Here is a 24,746-nt window from a genome sequence, read left to right as displayed (position 1 = left end):
AGGAAGAGGGAGGAAGTGAAGGGCGAGGCTTCGGCAGCCTGTGGAGAGTGAAGACTGTCGGTCAAAAGCAGACACGGCTGCCCAGAGAGGACAGGAGAGACATGAAGACATGGCTGTCCAGAGAGGACAGGAGAGACATGAAGACATGGCTGTCCAGAGAAGACGGGAGAGCCACAAAGACATGGCTGTCCAGAGAGGACGGGAGAGACACAAAGACATGGCTCTAACAGAGAGGACGGGAGAGACACGGCTGCCCAGAGTGGACGGGAGACACAGAGAAACGGCTGCCCAGAGAGGACGGGAGAGAGACACGGCTGCCCAGAGAAGACGGGAGAGACATAGAGACACAGCTGCCCAGAGAGGACGGGAGAGACATGGAGACACGGTTGCCCAGAGAGGACGGGTGAGAGAAGCGGAGACACGGTTGCCAGAGAGGACAGGAGAGAGACACGGCTGCCCAGACAGGACAGGAGAGAGACACGACTGTGCTCCAAATGCCGCAGGAGAGTGGTGGAGACTGAGCTACACTTCCTAACTGAGTGTCCCACATACAAATCAATTAGAAAGTAACTGCATAAGAACATTTGGAGCAGCTCACCAGTTTCCAGTCTGCAGTTTTAAAGACCAGAGATATGGACAATTCTTACATAGGGTTTGTTAGTACTGTTGATCAGGGATGGTCACAATGTCCAAGTAATGCACATTTTTTGTTTCTATTTATTTCTTTTTTGTTTATATTAATTCTCTTTGTCAAGAATGCAGCTTGTTAACATTCATACCAATAAATTACTGATTACTTGAATGGAGTAAAAATGTTTGTGTGTGTGTGTGAGTGCGTGTGTGTGAGAGTGAGTGTGTGTGAGAGCGTGTGTGTGTGTGAGTGTGTGTGTGTGAGTGCGTGTGTGTGTGAGTGCGTGTGTGTGTGAGTGAGTGTGTGTGAGAGCGTGTGTGTGAGTGAGTGTGTGTGCGTGTGTGCGCGTGCATGTGTGTGTGTAACAAAGACGGGGAGTAAATAGGTCTGAGTGGGAGAATCAGAGTGAGGCAGGGAGATGAACCACGGGGACGGTGGAGATCGAAGAAGAGCGAACAAGGACACGAGATGACAGAACGCACGGACCTGCTGAGGCATGATGGGAAACAACAGATGAGGCCTCCACTCTCCATCTCAGCTGGGAGAGTGGAGCAGCAAGAGGGATGAGAGGAACATCCATAATAACAGCTATGTGAGGAGTGTGTGTCTATGCTCATAAGTCACACAGAGATGGCCTGGCGCACACATGCCAGACCAGAAAGGATGAATGGACTGGGAGGAAGAGGAGGGGGGACGAAGAGGCGAGAGGGTGGTGAGGATGTTTCTGAGTGGCTCTCAGTGGACCTGGAGTAATGCGTGTCATTCCCCTGAGATGAGCTGCATCCTTGGGCCAATTAGAGGGGATTAGAGGGAGGTGACGATGAGGATGGGGGCCTTGATGAAGCAGCCTAGCCCGTCCCTGATCAGCTCTGTTCAGCCAGCAGCGGGGCAGACAGCGCACGGGCACAGGAGCACCGTCGATCCACAAGTATCTGGATCTGCCTTTGAGACAGGGGCCCATGCTCTGAGCAGGGGGGGGGGGGGGGGGGGGGGGGGGGGGGGGGGGGGGGGGGCGGGGGGGGCTCGCTGTGATGGCAGGGTGCAGACGAGGGGAGAGGGGCGGGGACCTGCAGGGTCTGCTGGGAACTCCTGTCACCTGGATCAGCATGCAGAGGGTGCAAGCTGTTAGAGAGGCAATCTGTTCCACTGAGTGTGTGTGTGTGTGTGTGTGTGTGTGTGTGTGTGTGTGTGTGTGTGTGTGTGTGTGTGTGTGTGTGTGGTGGTGTATAAGTGTAAGTGTGTGAAAGTGAGGGAGACTGAGAGAGAGAGAGAGAGAGAGAGAGAGAGAGAGAGAGAGAGAGAGAGGGAAAGCAAGAAAGCAAAATGCTTTTATTGATTGGTTCATCCGATCAAGTTCCTGACCCAAGTAGGTCTACAAACCCCCTGCGCTAGCTTCAGTATTAATATGGAAGTCCAGATGAACACTCTAAGAATTGTGTTAGCACTGTAGGTGTTAAATCAGCACCAGGGACCCTGCTGTGCAGTAGCTCCTGTGGCTCTGTACAAGCTGCTGCTTCCCTTCCCACAATGCACCGGTGCTCCTGGAGCAGTGTGCCACTCCTGCATGTGCGCCATGGCGGCAAAAATGCCCAGCGCTGCAGAAATACCTCGAGTGTCATGGAACGCGGGTTACATGTCACGGCCACAGATGATGACTGGTTCACATTCATTTAGCGGAGAGGCCGTCCTGGGCCTGCGCCTCACCCTGCCGTCCGCACCCGGAACTGGCAGGTGTGAAATATTTGTTTTGATAAATGAGGAGAGGGCTAAATGAAACCCATCATCAGCTAAGTGGATAGCGTGTCCTTCTCCCCATCACGCCATCCATTTCGAGCGTCTGACAACACGCTGACAGCGATCGTCATCATTGTTTTCTCATAACCGCGGTCGCAGTCGAGTGTGAGGCGGGAATCCCGACCGGGTAAACGCATGAATCCATTTGCATAAATCTGCATGCTAATAGGAGTTAGCGTCACAGTTGGGAATCCGTGGGAGCACCCCGGGGTGGGACCCTCTGATAACACAACAGAACAGACCCCTAACCAGCCTGAGCGTTCGTCTGGAGAGGGCGGGCCTAGCGGCGAGCCATCCCCGGCCTATCAGAAGAGCTTACGGGAGCATAAAAAAGACGAACAGTCCCGGTCACGACTCAGTCAGCCACCGCCTCTTAGCCCGGATGTCTTGAGCTTGAGGTCTAAAGACTCCCCAGGCTGTGATGTCGCAGAGGTCTGCTAAGCCCTGCCGATGTCCCATAATGTCCCATGCCATAACCTTTAAAGAACTTTGACCTTTGCCCTGCCGGTGGTTCATCTCACGTCCGGGCGTGGGCGGCGCTCCACAGCCTTGCTGACAAGAGTGTCCCAGAGAGGAACGCCCCTCCAGAAGGACGAAGAAGGCCTTGTTATGCCGTCTAAAGTAGACAATGTGCAAAGGTGCTCATTAAGTAGCCAGCACATTGTCTTCAGGCACGATTTCTCCTCGGAAAATGCGAGCTGAGCCAGGGGTCGGCTTCTCGCGCTGCATTTTACAAAGTGAAAAGAGATTACCTAATTACCCAATTACTGTCTAATCTAATCTGCGCAGGGGCGCGAGGAGCCGGCCAATCCTGTAAGCCGCCAGGCCGAGTGGACGAGTGCCCGCTGTGTGGGTTTGGGATGGAACAGGACGCCAGCGCCCCCTGGAGGCCTGCTCAGGAACGCCTCTGCCGCTGATGAAGGCTGCTGGAACACTTGTTCAAAAAGCACGCTCCTCGTGGCCTACTGTCGTGTGTGGGGTTCTCTCAAGTTCACTCCCATGACAGGAGCAGGGAATTAGATGAGGAGGAGCAGGAATATAGATGACGCTGTGATTCATGCACACAGTGAACATGTTTAGGACAATAAAACAGAACCTATACCCCCAGCACATCTTGCATGCCCAGTTACCGTGACACCAAAAAGCTATAAAGTAAACATGGGGGGCTTGTGGGGGTTGGGGGGTCATGGAGGGGTCGTACCCGAGTCATCCGAGTCTTTGCTCTCTGGCTCGTCCTCCATGTCATCGTCGGACATCTCCATCTCCTCCTCCCTGCGGATGCCCATCAGCTCTTCGTTGTGGATGTTCCTGATCTCCTGTGGGGTGAGAGGGGAAGGTTTTAATCCCCCAGAGCTCACTGGGACGCCTTGCGCAAATCTTTCATTAATCACGGAGATGGGCTGGAGATGTACTGAAGCGTGCTGGCTAGCTGGTGAGCTGACAGCAGACCTCCCTGGAGCACTGTGGGAGCAGGACACAACGGAGCTGTGTGCTCCATATTGGCTGACCTTGCTGGCTCAGGGCAAACAGTGGACAAGTTGTGTGGTGGAGAGGTTCATGTGCTGTAATGGTGAGGAGGGGGTGTGGTCTGTACTGCTGGGTGTGGTCAATTATGACTGGTGTGGGTGGGGTCTGTAATTCTGGGTGTGGTCCATAATTCAGGGTGCTGTCTGTAATGCTTAGTTGGGTGGGTGTGTTCTGTAATCCTGGTTTGTAATTTGGGGTGTGCTGGCTGCCCTTGTATATGGGTGTGAGGAAGACTCAGACAGGGTTCTCACCAGCTAATGAAGTATGGGCATGTGGGAGGGGCGCACACACACACACACACACACACACACACACACACACACACACACACACACACACACACACACACACACACACACACACACAAACACACACACACACACATACAGAGACATGCACACATGCTCAGACACATGTACATACTGTACATACGCACACACAGTGGAAAAGCTGATATGGGATGAAAAACTCCCAGACAAACAAACAAAAGGCTGAGCGTAAACAGCACCATCTGTCCAGCACTGCAACACATGATCTCATGGAGATTTAGAGGGTTGAACAGGTAGTGCAAAAACAAACATACCCATGAGCCCAGAGAGAGAGAAGAGAGAGAGAGAGAGAGAGAGAGAGAGAGAGAGAGAGAGAGAGAGAGAGAGAGAGAGAGAGAGAGAGAGAGAGCGCAAGCGTGATGTTGACGGGAGAGAGGAGAGTTGGAATGCGGCATGCTGTTGGGAAGCAGTGGTTCCCCGTGGAAGCCCCGCCCCCAGCCGTCCATACGGGAAGCCCCGCCCCCAGCCCATGCCAGCTGCTGCTCAGCTGGAGTCGTTTAGGCGATGGCCGAGAGCTGCCTGGCACAATGCACCGAATAACAATCAGCCTACTGCTCCACGCTGAGGACAAGCTGCTCCATGAGCAGCCACGGCGGCCTGCTAGGGTCTCGCCCACACCAGGGGCGGCCAATCAGACCTGTAGGGGGTGGGCAAATTGATGAGGAAGAGCAGGGCTGCCACGCCCCCCCTGTGGCTGCTGCACCTGTCTCAGCTCTGGCTGCCTTTGGTCCACCAGTCCTAAAATACTGAGTGATCTCCTGTTTCTCATCCACTTTCCTGTCAAATTGCACTATAAGTACCGGGTTTGCATTGCTGAAGCGATAGGTCACTGTTTTTAATTTAGCATTTTGTATATGTAAGCATATATTTGTATATGGAATACATACTGTATATTCTTAAAGGCTAATACTGAAGTGCTAGCATCTCTAATTGCCCCAGGATTACTATCATATTTCTGGGTGTTTGTGTGTTTATGATTAAATGTCCTGGTTGTTGTGATAGACTCTGTGTGCCTGTGTCCTTAATCCCCGGGGTCTTGTAGTCTTCCGTTGGTGAGTGCGTTCAAGCATCTGAAGTGGTGGTGAGGGAGAAGGAACAGTAACACACACACACACATGCACACACACATGTGCACGCCCACGTGCGTGCGCACACGCACACGCACACACACACACACACACACACACACACACACACACACACACACACACACACACACACACACACACACAGAAAGCTGCTGGTGAGCCCTTTCCAAAAACAAGAGTTTTTAAAGGTCATAATGTTATCCCACAGAGAGAAAAGTCCACAGATGTGTGAATATGAGGCCCTCACTGCGCAGCACGGGGGCAGGAGGAACACACGTTCCCTTCGCTACACACATCTGCTCCCACCCAGAACCTCGCTGTAGCTGTCAGGTCAGCGGATGCTTGGTGCACAGCTGCTAACCGAAATGGGCACGGTCGAAATGTACCGCAGCCCCACTGGCCGAGGAAGGTTTGGGGTTAGGGGCAGGGTCAACAGCGTGTCAGAGGTCATGGCCAGCAGTGGCAGGAAAGCTCCTCCCACATGCCGGCATTACGGATATGAGGGAGGAGAGTGAGCCAGACTTTCACTATTTTGAGTGCCACTGTGTATGAGAAAGTATCAAGGTTAATGCATTCAGTGAAACAATATTACTCCAAAGACCGAAAGTGAAACAGCACGTTCAGACCATATAATGAAACTCGGGTTTGGAATACCTACCTTAACTGTAGAAGAGTCTTTTGGCTCAGCACGTATTAATGGAATACCTGAATACCAAAGGCCTGAATTCCAAATTTACTAAAGTTTAAAGGTTAAAGCTTAATAAATTACACAATACAAGGCAGAGGAAGTTCTACAATTGTAAAAGAAACCTTTCTGGCCATTTGCGAATATTAAATCTAGACATATTTGGTTTGGGATCCATGCAAAATTGGGCTTGGCTTGCAGGCTGAAACAAAGATGGTGAAGTTAATCCCACACCATGGTCGGCCCCTTGTTCACTCTGGAGACGGGTCTCAACACTTACCGAATGACCAGAACACGACAACACTGTTACACTTCATCCGCCTCTCCATGCATGCGCCACACACTCTACTTGCCCTAAGTTATTCATAAGGTCCTATGGTCCAGCTTCTCCCTCTGCCTCAGTTTAAGACCAGGACAACAATGTCACAGTTCCTTGCCTCTGGTATGGAGGCTCTGGCTGGGCGGAGGCCGTGCAGATGTCTGCACTGATCCACAGCAAAGCCTTGTGGCAATGTTAAACAGAGAACGACAGGGTAGGTGCACTGGGCTAGCATCCCTGGAAGATGCTGGGCTAGGATGCTGTTCTATGGAACTGGAAGTGCTGGATTACAGTACCAGAAGTGCTGGACTACAGTACGGGAAGTGCTGGACTAGGGTACTGGAAGTGCTGGACTAGGGTACTGGAAGCAGTGGACTACAGTACTGGAAGCGCTGGACTAGGGTACCGGAAGCGCTGGACTAGGGTACTGGAAGTGCTGGACTAGGGGTACTGAAAGTGCTGGACTAGGGTACTAGAAGCGCTGGACTAGGGTACTGGAAGTGCTGGACTAGGGGTACTGAAAGTGCTGGACTAGGGTACTAGAAGCGCTGGACTAGGGTACTGGAAGTGCTGGACTAGGGGTACTGGAAGTGCTGGACTAGGGGTACCGGAAGTGCTGGACTAGGGTACTGGAAGTGCTGGACTAGGGTACTGGAAGTGCTGGACTAGGGTACTAGAAGCGCTGGACTAGGGTACTAGAAGTGGTGGGCTAGGGTACTAGAAGCGCTGGACTAGGGTACTGGAAGTGGTGGGCTAGGGTACTAGAAGCGCTGGACTAGGGTACTGGAAGTGGTGGGCTAATTTCACTGAAGTGAGGATGCTCACTCAAGCACACTGCTGCTAAGGGAGTTTGGACCGCTATGGCCTATTACCTCTAGGACTCCGGTACAGCGCAGGGATTCTGCCAACTTCAGAAACCTGCTCATTAATGTCAGACTGGAGGAGGTTCTGCTCGACATGAGCTCGCTCTGGTAGGAGCGGGCGGGGCTGGAGGTGCTTAACATGTTGGCGGGTTACAAACAATCAAGGTGCCCAAAAATGACTATCGAAGGTGTGAAGTGTAAACATATTCACCTTAACAAAATGTAATGAAGTAAAGAGAAGAGAGTGAGATGAGAGCACCAACCTCTGCTTGCTTCCGCCACATGTCCAGGTTCTTGCGCTGGGCTTTGGAGAAATGGTCCCATGCCTTTTGTTTGGAAGCAGCGTGGAATACAGACACAATCTGCTCAACTGGGGCAGAGGACGCAGGGGGGGGCCAGTATGTACCGTCCAGAAAGAGAGAGAGAGAGAGAGGGGGGCGATTGGGGAGGAGCAGAGGAGTGAAAAACAAAACAAAAAAAGCTGGCATCAGAAAGGAAAGCAGTGAACTCTGCCCCTAATCTCCCTCTCCACGGCAACAACACTGAGCTCGGATGGCTAGCATAAATGGGTGGAATAGCTTAAATGCTTCAGGGAAGGATTTTTTTTAATAGCGAGGCTATTCGATCTGTGTGCCCAATTGAGACCACTCTGGAAACTTCTGTTCAACTAAGAGCTTTCATGTCGAAGGTGTTTGGAGGAAAGGTTCCCAGAGAGCCAGAGACAGGTTGTGCAGGAGCAAAGACGTTCCTCGTTTCTCAGATCACCACAGCACACCAGTGAAGACTGAGGGCTGCTGGGCGAGATAATCAAAAGATCACAGTGCACAGGAAGGAAAGCAGGTTATGTCGGATCCTTAATGAGACACGCAGTTCGTCGAGAGCCAGCTCACACGTCATTACTCCGCCGAGCACGTGGATTTGAGAGGATGTCTTACTCATGTCGACCCATTAGAGCAAAGCCTTACAGAAACACATTCATCAGCTCAGGAACGATATAGGGATTAGTCCGTCAATCAGGCTAGAGTGCGCAGGAGAAGACACTGGAACCATCATCCAGCGCTGGAGGGCAGATGCGAGAAGACAGCGGAGGTGCCTTCGCATCTTCACTGATAGGGCTGGAGTGTGAGGGGCGCGTCACTGCCCTGATCCAGTGTGCAGACCTCCAGCCCAGATGTATTGCTGGGCCTTCTTCAAACGTCCTGCATGATGGTGATGGGCTGCAGCTAATTAGGAGTCATCGATTGAACTGGGAGATGGATCTGACTGAGACAGACCTAACTGGGACAGAGAGCTGACCCTGCCAACCTAACTGGGACAGAGATCTGACCCTGCCAACCTAAATGGGACAGATATGTAACCATTCCAATTAGGGAGGTGGCTCTGCCAATTGGATACTGCCAATGTCAGACTGGTAGAAAACAAACAGAAGAAATAATTGAATCCCCAGGATTCTGGTCAGAATTCTGTTTTTTTAAATAGATACCCTGTGGCTTGGGGTAGAGGACTTTGTATGACCAGGTGGGTTTCTACATGCATGTATCGACGTGTTGACCTCGTGCCTCATCTGCACCAAGCTGCTCTCCTGAATGTTCCATCGGTGTATTCCGAGCTGCATCGCCTCGCCCTGCAGTGTGAAGCACTGATCCTTCAGCGACTCTCAGGCACCATGTGTGCTGTGACATCCAGGGCTTCAGGCGTCATGGCAACAGCTTGACGGACGCATGATCAGTGCAGATAGTGGAACACGGAGTTCTCTCTGTCATAAATGAGTTTCACAGAGCTGTAGTGATATCGCTCTGGAGCCATCTGCACAGCAGGTGACGTGACACGCAGGAGGGCTTCTCACTGATTTGTTCTTCCTCTCTTTCCGTCTCTCTCTCCTCTGCTGGGCGTGTGTGTGTGTGTGTGTGTGTGTGTGTGTATGTATTTGGGGGGTGGGAGCATACCAACTTCAGGGGGAGTCCACAGGGCAGCCTGGGCTCACCCTCAGGTAGAGGCAGGCTCACCCCGAGGTAGAGGCAGGCTCACCCCGAGGTAGAGGCTCGGGAGGAGAAACGTGCTAGGATCAATGAGGGCTTGAGCATCCTTTAATTTAATGGAAGAGGTCGATTGAGAAGGCAGGAAAAACAGCTGGTCTGCACTTACACATGGGCAAATCCTCCCTGGTCTGTGCGTGTGGAAAGGCTGCGTCTGATAAGTGAGAGCCTACATATTTCATTGGTCTCGCCGAAATGCAGCGAGCTATAGGATTAGTCGAATATTTACCCGATACGGCAGAGATATCCACCAGATCGCTGGCGTGTGGAGCTTTGAGGAGCTGACTCCAGACCCGGCACATCTCACCCAGTATTTTACTTAAGAGACTTTATTTATTTATTTGAATTCTCTCCATTCTGTTCTTCTATCAGCGAGAGCTGAGCCCATCCTGTAGCAGATCGTGAGTCTCGGAGACGTGTCTAGGCAGTGCTAAAATGACTCCTTTTTTAAAGAGCAGACTTATTTATTTATTTACATCCTCTCTGTTCTGTTTCCCATCTGTAAAAGTGTGCAGCAAACCCACTGTAGTTAGGGGAGGAGGTCTTGGAGACACGTCTAATATATGCAGCACTAAACTGGTGCCTTGTTTAAAGCAACAGACTTATTTATTTATTTTCATTCTTTTTCCATCGGTAGAGGTGTGCACAAACACACATTAGTTAAGAGGGGTCCTGGAAATATATGCAGCATTAAACTGACTCCATGTTTAAAGGAATGAGAAAATATGTTTGTCTGGCCTTGTTATAGATTCAATATGGTAGACCAGACTGTGGTGTGTTTACCGTAACTAACACACAGTCTGTTGACTTTATAACAGGAGCCACCATCTTGACAAACCAAAATTTTGTTAACCCTGTTTCCCCACTGCAAATCACCATTGTGTTGTGTGTGATAAACACAGCACTCGTGTACTGGTAAGGTGTTTGTGCATGAACGCGTGTGCTCTGTGTGTGTTCTGGGAAGGGCGGGGCTGCTTATTCTCAGAGATATTGACTACATAACATGTGCATATCACTGTGACAGTGCATGGCAATAAGTCACTGCACATCACGTCTTTGTCTTTGTGACAGCGCATGACAATACTGAACTGTGCTAGAGGTGTTTGTGACTTGTAGTACATGGCAATACTGTATTACTATCATTTTTGTCTGGATTCACCATTTAAAGGACAACAGTGCTAAATATTAGGTGGGGTCATTCCTAATCCATTTATTTCCTGTCAAATAAAGTAATTTCACTGTTGTTTGAAATAACTATTTCACTTGTCATTAGAGTGAGCAATAAATCTTCTGATTGAGCAGCTAGACTAACCGATTAAAATTAAGTTGAGTCAATATTTCACGGTGAATCAAATTAGACTAATAAATCTAATTAATCAACAGTTTTTAAATCAGTTTTATGTTGCCAGTGTTGTCAGTTTTTCTTTGCCATGTGGGTCAAACACAGGGACTAATCTAACTCACTGGAGGGGTCAGAAACATATTTGAGAAGATGCATTAACTATAAGATGCAGTAGCTATAATATGTATGATTAACTATAAGATGTAGTAACTCTAGTATGTTTTAACTGTTTAATGGCTGAAGTCAGCTACCCATGGAAATGGAACATCTCCTAAACAGTCTCCAGTTTCTCTGTGAGAAGGAACAAGGTGGGCGGGGCTTCTGGGGGGTGCTGCTGGTCGTGAATCTGCCTGCTGGGACCTCCATCTTGGCAGTGACATGTGGACGGGTGGAGTTCCACAGCCACCCCTGGCTCATGAATAGAAAGAGACTGAATTTTTCGTCCTGAGTGCGGCAACTTTGTGAAGAGGGTGAAGGAATTTCCCTGTGAATTTCCCCCGACAGACAGAGAGCCACTTACCGCAGCAGACCCACCGCAGGTAAGAGTCCAGAGCGACTCGGGTCTGAAGACAGCGGTGCTTAAAGCAATCAGTGCTAAGGGAGTGTTGGCCACATCTGCTCATGCGCTGGACAGATCACCTCCGACCAGATCCATCACTGCTTAAAGATCCTCCTGCAGCCGATCATGGTGTGGTGGTGCTGGCAGGGAGGGGCAGGACAGGAGTGCGAGCGTGGGGGAGGACAGGGTGGCGTCTGAGTACGCAGCATGACACGACTGACAAAAGTTGCCAAAGTGGTCTTAACTCCCCCCACTTTTTTTTTTTTTTTGCTCCCAGTGACGCGCCGTATCTTTCTCAAAGCCTCCACCCATAAAACGGCAAGTACTAATTTCATACACCCAACAAAAATGAGGCTTCTGCTTGTCCCTTGGAGAGTCACTTACACTTACACTCTACGGATGGCCACCCGCTCTCATCGGGAGGCCCGCTTGCAGACTGCCACAGGGTGCTGCTATTGCTGGAGCTGCCAGTCGAACCCGTGTGCGTTCAGTGGCGTAGTCTACACAGCTGGGGGTGCTGATGCAGTCTCCATACTCTACCTGGAGCTGTGCTCAGCTCTACAGCGGGTCAGGGTCTCCGGAGAACTTACCTCCTCATTTATGCAGGCACAATGGGATCCCTGCCACATACACACCTGGACCGGACTCACTGGGAGCTGCTCAACTCCAGATCAGTCTGGACTGGACTCACTGGGAGCTGCTCAACTCCAGATCAGTCTGGACTGGACTCCTTGGGAGCTGCTCAACTCTAGATCAGTCTGGACTGGACTCACTGTGATCTGCTCAACACCAGATCAGTCTGGACTGGACTCACTGGGAGCTGCTCAACTCCAGATCAGTTTGTGGAACTGAGTGAGAATTTGAACTGATAAAATGTGGAGAAAACAGAACTTGAAGTTGAACAGAACCTTCACCTTAACAGAATAGAAAAAAGTTTCACTAGAATATGCTTAAGTCTTGTTTTTGTTTTTTTTTTTTAGCTTCCTTGAGTCCAAATTCAGATTGTGCTCCACATCTCAGTTAAAATTCAAACTAATCCATCTGAATTTGCATTCACAAATTCTGAACTGACCCCAGACCAGATATATGGAATAAGCAGGCCTGGAGAGCAACAGCAACCCTTCAGGACATCATGTCTGAAAGCAAAGCAGACCTTTCCTTGGAGGAAGTGGCCTACGAAGCATTCCGTCTACGCCATATTGAAGAACTGTGTGACTGAACTCATAATTCACATAATTGTGGTACAGTTTACTATGCATCTTATAATGTTCAATCAGTGTACACTGTGCTATGAACCTTAAGCTCTTCGTATTAAACATTCGTTAAAATGTGAATACTTACATCTCCTGTGTTGGTGTGTGAAGATGGCCTCACGCATCTGTTTACATGTATGTGTATGCACATGTATGTAGTTCTTAATGTGAACCACCTGTTGCCATGATAACAGTATAAAACTAGAAGTTCTCCTTTTCGTGTTTACGTACAGGCGTATTACTGTCCAGTTAAAAGTAGAAAAGGCAAAAAAACGAAAGAAAGAGCAATGAAAGACACAGTGTGTGCTTGTCTGCGCATATGTGTGCATGACTGTCTCTGCGTATATGTGTGCATGACTGTCTCTGCGTATGTGTGTGGAACTGCAGCATCTTCTCTACACACGGGCTCAATCACGTCTACGGCACCGCTGCCTTGTGTGTTTTGGCGTCTGAAAGCATGAAGGTGCTCATGAGCTTGTGCTCACAGAGCTTCTCCGTTGTGGTGGCCTAAACGCCTGGCTGGACTGGGAGAGGGCACGAGGGAGCTGGCACTCACACTGCACGAGGATGCCGGCCAGGGCGTTCTTGAACTTCTCCTTGGCCTCCTCCATCTCCTTCTCGTGCGCAGCCTTTTCGTTCATCAGTCTGCGGATGTGGCTGTTGGAGGACTGGATCATGGAGTAGAAGTTGTTGGCGTTCCGCCGGTTCACCTCCCCGCGCTCCACCCAGGTGAGGAGCACGCGCACCGCCTCCGGAAACTTGGAGTCGTCTGGGGAGGGTGGAGGAGGAGATGGAGGGAGAGAGAGGAGGGGAGAGAGAGAGAGAGCATGAGAGAGGGAGGGAGAGGGAGAGACAGATGGTTGGGAGGGAGAGAAGGTTGGTGTCAGGAAGGAACATGTCTCAGCTGAGACCCTGTTCTGCTGACATGTATTAGCGAAACTAAAGCTGCAGGGACACAGGAGGACTCTAAGGACAGCAAACATCACACAGGGATGGAGGACGTCCAAATTGGACTTCTCACACAATCAGTGTCAGCCATGATGCCAACAGGGTGCCAATGGATTTTCAAAATCTCTGCATTATGTCTGGGGCGTCTGGGGCTGAAACCAGAGCTGCACGCTCACAAAAACCCACCAGTAAATACAACCAGTCACTCTCAGTCACAGCCCATACTGATCCTCCCATTCAGGCAGAGAGAAAGTGATACGGTAATGTAGAACTACACAATGGGGCTTCCATTAAGTCATCATAAATGAGGGTGCGGATGCACATGTCGCCACATTGCTAGAGCTACTGTGTGTTTTCTGCAGATTCCCATGACTCCATAATGCTGATGCTGCAAGACCATGAAGGCCTGGAGCAGCAAACTCCCTTTTTGCTTTCAAAGAGCAGCAATTTGTTTAAATTCACTGCTCTAAGAGTTGAAATCCACTAAAAGTAATACTAAAAAGTAAACCCTGCATGATGAAGGCTCAGTTTGAAACGGATCAGAACGGTGACAGTTAGGCCGTATAATCAGAAACGCGTCTTCATGCTTAATGTGTATTGTTTTTCAGGCTGGAATATTACTGTGCCGTTTCCATGCAGGCATGAGCTCGCACAGAACATCCTGTTCGTCTCATGCCACAGGGCTGGAAAACACAGGGGAAAGTGCATGTTTCACCAGGTAAGGAATTAGCTGATGGTTTGCTAATGCCTATAGGCCGGCGTGGCATGGGTGGAAAACACGGCACACGTGGCAGACATGACAGACTTTACAAGCGTGGAAAACGTGGCATACGTGGCAAACACGGCAGGCGTGGCAGACAGGACAGGTGTGGCAAATGAAGCAAACGTGCCCGATCTGCCATGTTTGCCACACCTTCCACGTCTGTCACGTCTGTCACGTGACAGGCATAGCAGATTCTGAAGCCTAGCTTCTGGCAGGAAGTGAGTCATCATTGTACTGAAGGTCATTAGGAAAGTCCTCAGAGCTTTCGTGAAAAGCTCTAGGCATGTTCATTCCAAAAGGAGTCACAGCACAAGCTCATTCTTCTCTCCAAGCCTTGAGCTGAAGTGTCTCACGTGAAATCTGTTCATCCTCTACTATCATCAGTCTGGCTTGGACTGCATAGACAGATCATGTGATGAGAAGAAACAACAGATTCTTCTTCTTGTTGACATAAATGATGTGATAAAAATCACTCTCCTAACCCCTAATTCTTTTGCCAAAGCCACACACACACACACACACACACACACACACACACACACACACACACACACACACACACACACACACACACACACACACACACACACACACACACACACACACACACACACACACACCTGTCTAATGATTTACATTAATAATCCACCATCCACCTCTCAGCCTGATTCATTGTGTCATAAAAATGAATTCATGAGTCTCACTCAATATTAACAGAATGATGAAGTTTTACAGTCAGGCTGGGTAACTAGCTTCCTGCCCAATACCGTTTCTTTTACATATGAAATGCAAGTTTAAGAACTTAGCAGTGCAAGCCTTTAGTTGACTTTAGCAGTGTTAATAGAATATATTATATAATAGAAGTGTTAGAATAGCGTCTTTGATCGTTTCTGAAAAATAACATTAATTGCTTGTCTACAATTGGGAGGTCTTCTTAAATAAACATAAACTTCACATAACATTAATTATCAGGATAGAAATAGGATACAAAATACATAACCTTAAAAAAATCTTTGTGTAAAAGATGCTTCAATATGTCTCTAAGATGTTCCATAAGTATTGAGCATGGTTTAATTTCCAGAGTAACTGAAATGTGGCAGGCATCTCAGAAAGGTCTAGGAAGACTGTAAACAAATCCTGTCTGCTGTAAACAACACTGTTCACCTCTTCTGCTGTAAACAATGATGTTTTTTGCTTTTTCTGCTGTAAACAAAGCTGTTATTTTTATATTCTACTCTAAACAATACTGTTCTCCTTCTCTTATGCTGTAAACAATACTGTTCTCCTTCTCTTATGCTGTAAACAATACTGTTCTCCTTCTCTTATGCTGTAAACAATACTGTTCTCCTTCTCTTATGCTGTAAACAATACTGTTCTCCTTCTCTTATGCTGTAAACAATACTGTTCTCCTTCTCATCTGCTGTAAAGAATAACACTGTTCTCCTTCTCTTCTGTTCTCTACTCTAGCTCTTCTGCCACTCTACCAGAGCTAAGAAAGGTGAACTTACTGCACTCATCCTACAGCCCCCCCACACACACACACACACACACACACACACACACACGTACATAATGCAGGGGAAAGCACGATTTCACTTACTTTCATTTCTAAACACAAATTGTTTGAATGCAAAGTGCTACTTTTCCCCCCGTGTTTTCCTTCATGCTGTCTCCATAGACAGTGGATTGTCTTTCAGACAACAAACAGATGGTGCTTTCTGTTTAGCTGCATGGCACTTCAAACCCAGGGAGACAAACAGCACTTGTATACAGCTAGTTACCACACGCAGACGCTACATCGGTCTCGGCAATCACTTCAGGACAAATGTGTTCAACGCGAACATACATAACTTAAACGAAAACAGAAAAAATCAAAAAGAAGTTCAAATTATTTGACTACTTGTTCTGGGAGGATTGAAAGCAGCATAAAACTGGAGGTGGTAGCGGGGACCACAGCCTCACCTTTGATCTTCTCTCCCAGCTGGCCGCATTCGTGCTCCGAGTAATGAACAATGGGTGGAGGTGAGGGGGGGCGGAGACGGTCCTCCTCGATCCTGCGCCGGTGCCTCTCCTCCCGGGCCAGCATGCGCTGCCGGCACTCCCACTCGTACAGGTCGTCCCGGGCCTGGGCGTAATCCACGTGCAGCCGCCCCGTGTCCTTCTTATCCGTGCTGGAGCCCAGCCGGATCCTGTACCCTGCAGAGAAGAGTGGCACAGGAGGTGAATCCCATGCCCAGGGACCGCCAGAACCTGGATGCCACATCTGGCTTATCCTCGGTCTGCAGGCTAGAAGTCCGTTAGAAGGCCCGATGTCCATCAGTGCCTGTTCCCGTCACTGTGAATCGCAGGGTCAGGATGGTAAGCCAAGGTAGAGAACACAAAAGGAATCCATGCGGTCACCTACACTGGCTTAGCAGCCTATCAGAAACGACCCTCTGACTGGATCTGTTTGGTATAGCTGCTTATCGGAGAACTGGTCAGCATCCACAGCTTAGTGCAGATATGATGCCACATCGTGCAAAAAACACCTGTGAATGGTTTGAGGGGAAACTGGATTCCTTATTCTCAGATAACGATGTGATGAAGGCTAATTATACCAAACACACCCCTGTAATCAGTGGGAACAATTAAATAAAAGAAACGAACATAAAATTTACAGAGCAATGCAACAGCCCTGTGACAAATGAGTCTAGAAGAAATGAAATCGAAGTGCTAAACTTTCTCCTTCAGTGGAGATAACACACTGTGACAGGGCTGAGCTCTTCTGAATGTCCACACTGTTCAAGCTGAAATGGGAGAAAAACACACAATTATCCACCACCTGGGTGTTTATTTCTACGAGCATCTGGATGGAGAAACGTGCTGTCCGTACGGCCGTCTCCGCTGGGCCAGAAATACACGCTGGGTTCTAATCTGACTTACACACATCTGCAGTTCCACAAGCACATGTTCAGACTGGAGAAAAATCACTCTGCTCTGAACAGCCTTTTAGAAAAGAGCCATAACGATACGGACACACCTATGTACACACACACACACACACACACACACACACACACACACACAAACATACTCACACACACCTACACACACACACAGACACACAAACACACTCACACATACCTACAGACACACAAACAGCACACCTACAAACACACCTATGTACACACACGCTCACCTCTACATACACACTCACACACACGCACACACACGTGCAGACGCACCCTGCTCCTGCCTCAGGAACCATTTGTATTCTCACTCACATTTCTCGGTTCACTATCTTTATTACTGTTAATCTGTGTTTGCAGTGCTGCAGTGAGTCCATGCTAATATGCTAACAGAAGGTAAAATAGGGAGAAGCAGGAGAAATTCACCGGCGGGGAAAACACTGCAGCCCTGAACATGTCCAAGGACACCGGGTAACATATGAACAGTCAGCCGAGCAGCTGTGTGGGATAAAGATCAGGTTGACACACACTGCTTCCCTCTCTCGGCAATCATCCAGACCTGATATAAAAAACAAAAACAAACAAAAAAGCAAACAGATGCATGAGAGTTGGTGAACAGTGCATGTGGAACACAACACTGACTTCTGCATTTTGTTACGAGCTGTGTGGTGCACCTGCAGAAGGGAGGGAGGAGCCTTAAAGCAGAGGCGGAGTTTCTCCTCCACCTCAGCTGTGTCTTGGAAACGAGTGTGTTATTGATGGAGAGACCTCCAGAGTTTCACCACAAAGGCCTCGTAATACAGAAGTCACGGCCCATGAGAGCCATGTCTCTACGGAGACCCCGACGCTCAGAAAAGGGTAAATAATACAGAGGGGATTATGGGAGGCCGTCCTGCACTTTAGATGAGCGCGCTGAGTCAGGACGAAGGGACCGGCCTTTGCATATGAAGTGTGATTTAAGATGTGGGTGGAGAGTGGTGATACGAGCAGGGGGAGCTCAAGGTCGTGTGGCAGTCTGGGGATGGCAGGCCCGGCCGTGCGGCGGGGACGTAATTTGTATTCACCGGCATGGGGGCTTAAATCTATTCCGCGCCAGATCGTTGACCTACGGGGTCAGGGGCTCTCGGGTGAGTGGCAGCATTGGCCTCCGCCCCCTCTCCGCCCCACCCACCCCCACCCCCCTTAAAGTGCCATCAAGTCCAAGAGTGCTGTGGACCTGTGGAAGGACGTGCACAGGTTCCATTAGATAAAGGTTAAGTGAAATTACACTAAATCACACTTATGGAAAAGATGGTCCACTCAGGAAAGGACTGAATGGCTTCTTGGCCAATTTCTCACATCTACATGGCAGGATAAATGTATAATCGCTTTCTAAATGTACAAATTAAGGAAACTGTCATTTCTTTCACACAGGGATATGGACATAAACCCGAGTCTGTCAAAACAAATACAAAAGACAGAACGCAACAATTATGGGTGTTATTCCTTCTGAACACAGATGAATCGCTAGAAATCTATGGAAAGATTACAGTCACATGACAGGACACTTTAAAGACAGTACGGCCACATGATAGAACTGTGAGATAGTGAGACAATGATCACATGACAGGATGCTGTAGAGAGAGTATGGTCATAGCTAACAGGAAAAAAACCTGCTCATTTCTTCAAGGGAATGAAGCATTTTGTAAGAACCAGTGTAAAAGAACTTTACAGTGCAGTAAAGCGTAACAAGAGAGAGCCAGAGCGGAAGAGAGCAGGACAGAGCAAGACAGAGGAGAAGAGAGTGGGACAGAGGAGTAGAGAGTGGGACAGAGGAGTAGAGAGTGGGACAAAGCAAGACAGAGCGGGACAGAGGAGTAGAGAGTGGGACAGAGCGGGACAGAGGAGTAGAGAGTGGGACAGAGCGGGACAGAGTGGGACAGAGGAGTAGAGAGTGGGACAGAGTGGGACAGAGCGGGACAGAGGAGTAGAGAGCGGGACAGAGTGGGACAGAGGAGTAGAGAGCGGGACAGAGCGGGACAGAGGAGTAGAGAGTGGGACAGAGCGGGACAGAGCGGGACAGAGGAGTAGAGAGCGGGACAGAGCGGGACAGAGTGGGACAGAGGAGTAGAGAGCGGGACAGAGCGGGACAGAGTGGGACAGAGGAGTAGAGAGCGGGACAGAGCGGGACAGAGTGGGACAGAGGAGTAGAGAGCGGGACAGAGCGGGACAGAGTGGGACAGAGTGGGACAGAGCGGGACAGAGCGGGACAGAGCTCTGGTGAGCACGTACCAGACAGGAAGAGGGCTTTGTCGATGGTGTGCTCCTCAGCAAAGCGGATGTGACAGAAGTTCTTCTTGCTCTTGCGGATGGCGCTGATGGTTCCGCACTGTTCAAACACCTCCACGATGATCTGCTCGGTGGCGTTCTCAGGGAGACCACCCACGAACACCGTCTTACAGCCGGGGGGCCTCTCACGAGTGGCTGGGGGGGGCAGGTCTGCAGATGGGAGAAAGCAGTAAACAGGGTTATTCACAAGCACATGTTCTGAACCTTCTGTCCTGTTGTTAATGAGCAAGTCTGTTTGGGTTTTGTGTCCATCTGATACGACTGCAGGAGATGTGCTATTTATTATTGACTCTCTGACACCCACAACCACACTGACACACCCCTCTCTCCCCACAACAAATATTAAAACTGCATTATGAAAAGATCCACAATGTCAACAATAAAGAAAGTGAATTAACCAAAGCTGTGAAATTCTTTATTAGACGGACCTCTGAATGAATAACGGTCTTTTCAAAACATCTTGACACAAGTGTGAAGAAGCAGGAAGCAAAATTGTACTTGTCAATCATTACAAGCGCAGGCTCCCTGGTGAGCGTCAGTTTGGTTACCAGCCCCCTGAGGTCTGCCATGCTAATCAAGCCAAACGCCTGCATTTCACTCCGGAGCTCAAGAAGCCCACCAGGCTGAAGGCAAGCTGGTGAGGGCGGTGAGCAAGCTGCCCGTCAAATGCAGACACTGCACAGCCTCTAAGGCCAAGAAGATGAGCGGAGTGTGGCTGACCGAGGCTGAGGTGCGGGAACAGAAGCGATCTGCTGCACTCACCAACACATGGTTTAATTCTAACAGAGCTTTAAAATTAGGTTAGAAATGGAAATCTGTGCAGCACAGGAATGTCAGGACCACTCCTGAGAACAGCTGCACCCAAACAAATCACTGCGCTGTCACTAGTAGCAGTGATAGTCACTTCACAGACTGGCTTCTGATAAGACTATATGCTAAGACTGAGGAATCCAGGATAATGAATCCAGGTCTAATTTAATGGCTGGTTTTCAAACCGCAGTGGTTGTAGGTGCTTCGCGGGAGCGGGGCAACCCCACTTTGTGCGGTGCAGGGATCAGACAGACACTGTGCTAAGCTCCAGTAATGCAGTGTGAGCAGTGCCCTGCTGGGGGCTGCACTCTGCACCTGCCCCGGGGGTCCACACTGGTCTCACACCCAGCACAGGGCTGGAATACTTGGACTCGGGCCAGCCGCCATAAATAGACGCAGCAGGGCTGCACCATCCATCATCAGTCAGATTAGCCCAATTCCTGTTTACTGCAGCACCTCCCTTAACAAAGAAGACCCCCCCGATACTTCAGCTAAAGTTAGTCTCTGTCTTAAGGAGGCACTGTCATTATAAAGCTTTGCAGTTAAAAAGCACAGGCCTTCATTTCCCAACACGAACAAGGACGGTCAACACGGCCACAACGTTATCAAAGGGCAGCTTCACCAGGCATTTGACCAAATGCCAACTCCTCACCTATTCATACGATGGACCTGCGAATCTAGCCCGTACCGACACGTGGCGTGATAAACAGAAAGGTCAGATTGCAATTGCGGCTTTAACGCTAAAGGGTGTGATATTTCAGCTTCCTGTGAGCCAGAGATGATCGGGGAATGAGACATTCCAATTGGCTGGCTCTACGATCACACTTATGTTAGAGAGCAAATTTCCAGTGCCGGCAAACATCGCTAATAGAGCTGGTTTTGTGCAGGCCATATAATCCACTGATAAAAAGACATGTAGCTTTGCACTTTCACAAGAAATATTACTTTTTACATTTGCCTATATACTGCTGGAATAACACAGTTATCACCTTTGGTAAACAAATCATTAAGTACCTGCATTGTTGAACCGTAAACATCATTTGACATTGAGCATTGTATGCAATGGTGAATGCAATAGCACTGCATTAATATAAAACCAACAACAATGCCATAAAGAAGCTTTCAAACACCCTCTTTATTGAAGCTAGTGATACGGTTTGCTATAAACTCAATCATGTATTTTTTACGAGCGGTTTCTGCATTGCTTTCTTGTATGCATGCGCAGCATGATAAGGCTGAATGTGTAAATTTATTCCTTCATTTCCGGGAGGCTTTCAAGGTCCAGCAGGTGATTTGCTGGGCGCTATTGGAAATGCCATGTGTTCATTCCACAGCCCATCTGGTGATGAAGACATAAAGCAACAAAAAGGCCTTCGGTAACTCTGATCCACTGGACACATGATAAGAAAACGGTACATTCCCATACATCTACGCTCAGGTGAGCACAGGAGGGCGCTACAGAGCTCAGGCCACACTGGCGTTTAGAAATGTCTTGATAAAGTGTGCACACACAATCCCCAGAGCCTGCAGACAGCAGCGTGACCCCAGGACACCTCACCACCTCCTCACACACGTACCCACATCAACAACTCTGACCCATTCTTGCGCTTTAATGGGTGGACCTGATACTTCATGAGATGACATCATGCAGTCAGAGAGAAGGGTGAGAAACAGGAGCATGATGAGAGCACGTCTGACAGGTGGAAACAACAGACGCACACACACACACACACACACACACACACACACACACACATTTAACTACTTAACTGATATCAGTATTTTCTCCAGATACATGCTGCCTATGGCATCTGATACAGTCCTGTGCTAGTTTTGTGGACTTACTTTGCCCAGGTTCAACAATTCCTATCACGGTCCATAACATTGGTCCATAATAGTCCATAATGATCCATAACGGTTCATAACACTAACCCATTAAAATTGGTCCATACTGGTCAATAACACTGGTCCATATCACCACCACAGACAAGCAGCTTTATTGATCATAATACCTGAAGTGTTTCATAAGGTAATAAAAATTAGCACATCAGATTCTTTTTATGAGTGTATAAGGTTCTTGCCGATGGGTAAGACACCCACACTTCTTTAGCAGTGAGATCTTCAGTGTGGCCCCGTGAGACACACAAATCCTTTTAAAAGCAGAACATCCATTCATACCGATTCTATATCCTGATTTCCGTGCAGTAAACAACAGTTCATGTAGGGAAGGCATCGACAGAAACTCATTCTATTTTACTCGTAAAATCAGGCTTAACCATGACCCTAATACCTTGTTCATCGATTCCTGCATTTTCTAAAACCGTCGATGATAAGAGGTCTGCACACAACAAGCAGGTGAGCTTCTCCTGCAATCACGGGCTGGGCCGTTGGCGCCGATGTGAGCAGCAGCCCAGTACACCATGTCTATTACATCATGTCTATATCTACTGGTGTTCAGTGTTTTTTGTAAAACATAATGTCATCCCCCACGGACAACAGTAAGCAGCTCTGCTGTATCTGAGCACCGCAGCCGAATGTATTAAAAATGGGGCCTGTCTGAGCACTCCAGACCCTGTGAGCCTGGGCTTGCCCTGCTAGTCCAGCTCCGCGCATGGGCATCTTCCTGAATCCCTGACCAAGTTCCCCTGGTGCTGACCCAGGGATCTCACGCTTGGTATGATCCAGGATGAGCCAGACCAACTCTCGAGCTGCAGGGTCGTCATTATTCAGTATGTGTAACAGTGTTTGGAACACATAATCCTCCCTCTTTTCTGCTATGAGAAGGTCTTAAGTCCCATATGCATTCTCACTCTACACTACTCATATTACTAATTTCATTAAAGGTAGATTTTGGAATATGAACATTGGCCAGAAACATTAAAAAAGTTGGATTTTGGCAACTGCAGTTTCGTGAACAGGTTCCTGATCTCTGGTAGTAGAGGTGAATCTGTCCTGTCAATCCTAGTAGAACATGCTGTGCAGATCTCTCTCACCTCTTCTTCCCATTCTCCTGTGATGTTACATTTATGTCCAACACTGCAGTATTTTTCATTCCTGACGTAAACTTAACTCCTTCCCAAGAAAGAGAAAATGTGGGTACTTTAGCGGTTTTTGTCTGATCCCTTCTGTGACCCCTACAGAAAATATGGTGTTCTTAACCTCAAGTCCCACCAAATACAGAAATGTTTTGTACATGAGAGCACATTATTGATGACAGTGTCTTCTCTACACACCATCTGCAGACCCGTGAACAGGGTCTGAGGTTCTTGCCTCTGTTGGAGCACAAAACCACTTGAACCAATGGTTTTTTGAGATAATGAAGTTCACAGCCATCCACAGACATCCAGTCTTAATGCTAATGTGAGGTTTAATTGGAGCAGTGAGTTGATCTCTGCTGTAAACATTCTTAATTATGTAACCATAGGTTTTCTTCTAACCATTATGTTGTGGCAAATTGCTCAAAGCATCCTAAAAGTTCAGAAAGATTGTTTAAAATCTAGCTGATTCATATTTAAAGTTCAAAAAGACTATAAAATCTAGCTGATTCATGTTTAAAGGCCAGAAAGACTATAAAAACTAGCTGATTCATGTTTAGTCATCATTACCTGTCTTGCAGAAAATATTCATTCATTCCTTGACAATTCACAGACTTTCTTTTTCTACTATCCATAGAATCTGCTTCAATATGCATTTCATGAAAACCTTACAGGCCATTGGAGCAGGTTGTCCTTCTATGGAACTCTATAACTAAGAGCAACTTTCAAAAATCAGGGACATTTAAATTAATCAGATAAGCATTGCATATTTGCATGAGAGTGTGTCCTGACCACTGCATTCTCACATTTAACAATTTCACTCATGTCTCATTATCATATGGTAGGTTCTCCTCACATTTCCAGCCTATTCAGATGTGAACAGAGAGAGATATACTTCATGTAGGCCTTGGCAGAGGGAACTGCCAGGATGTTCATGAGCCTTACCACTTACACTTCACACTTGTGAACTTGATCCCACTCAGAGGGTGTGTGGCTTGGGTGTGTATAGTATTAAGAATCTCAGTGTCAGTGATCCTTAGCTTTCATATTTTTGTTATTGAGCACTGGCTGGATGTCATGCAAATAATAAAAGTGTACCCACTTGGTCAATGCCATGAGTGAAACACACACACACACACACACACACACACACACACACACACACACACACACACACACACACACACACACACACACACACACACACACACACACACACACACACACACACACACACACACACACACACACAAACTGCCTGCTTTTGCTTGCTAACATGCAGGAAAAAATAAAACTCCAACCCATCTAACAATGTTTCCTCTGAGTGCTACAGCGCACGAGAGGGTAAAGGCACAGGATCAAGGAGCCAGAGTGCCAGATCAGACCTGCACTAAAGCTGCACATCCCAGCCAGCCGTGCTGGGGCTCTGGGCCACCTCTGCTAAGCTCCAGTCTCCAACCAGGAGCTTGCACGGAGCTGGCATGTGTG

General features: G+C 48.4%; 1 protein-coding gene across 5 annotated transcripts in view; it reads right to left on the bottom strand.

The window, feature by feature from the left end:
* Window positions 1–24,746, bottom strand: part of enox2 (ecto-NOX disulfide-thiol exchanger 2) — a 174,634-nt gene that overhangs the window by 9,006 nt on the left and 140,882 nt on the right. For all 5 annotated transcript variants that reach the window (XM_077005888.1, XM_077005887.1, XM_077005889.1 and 2 more), the window contains 5 exons: window positions 19,357–19,563; window positions 16,100–16,333; window positions 12,983–13,195; window positions 7,500–7,606; window positions 3,627–3,741 (listed from right to left, as the gene is read on the bottom strand). In XM_077005888.1, coding sequence (XP_076862003.1) covers window positions 3,627–3,741; window positions 7,500–7,606; window positions 12,983–13,195; window positions 16,100–16,333; window positions 19,357–19,563 — 876 coding nt within the window. The remainder of the gene's footprint in view (window positions 1–3,626; window positions 3,742–7,499; window positions 7,607–12,982; window positions 13,196–16,099; window positions 16,334–19,356; window positions 19,564–24,746) is intronic.

Source organism: Brachyhypopomus gauderio, chromosome 5 (genome assembly GCF_052324685.1).
Source record: "Brachyhypopomus gauderio isolate BG-103 chromosome 5, BGAUD_0.2, whole genome shotgun sequence".
In the NCBI taxonomy this organism is placed as follows: domain Eukaryota; kingdom Metazoa; phylum Chordata; class Actinopteri; order Gymnotiformes; family Hypopomidae; genus Brachyhypopomus; species Brachyhypopomus gauderio.
The sequence above is the reverse complement of the archived record's forward strand: the minus strand, read 5'-3'. Positions and strand labels throughout refer to the sequence as shown.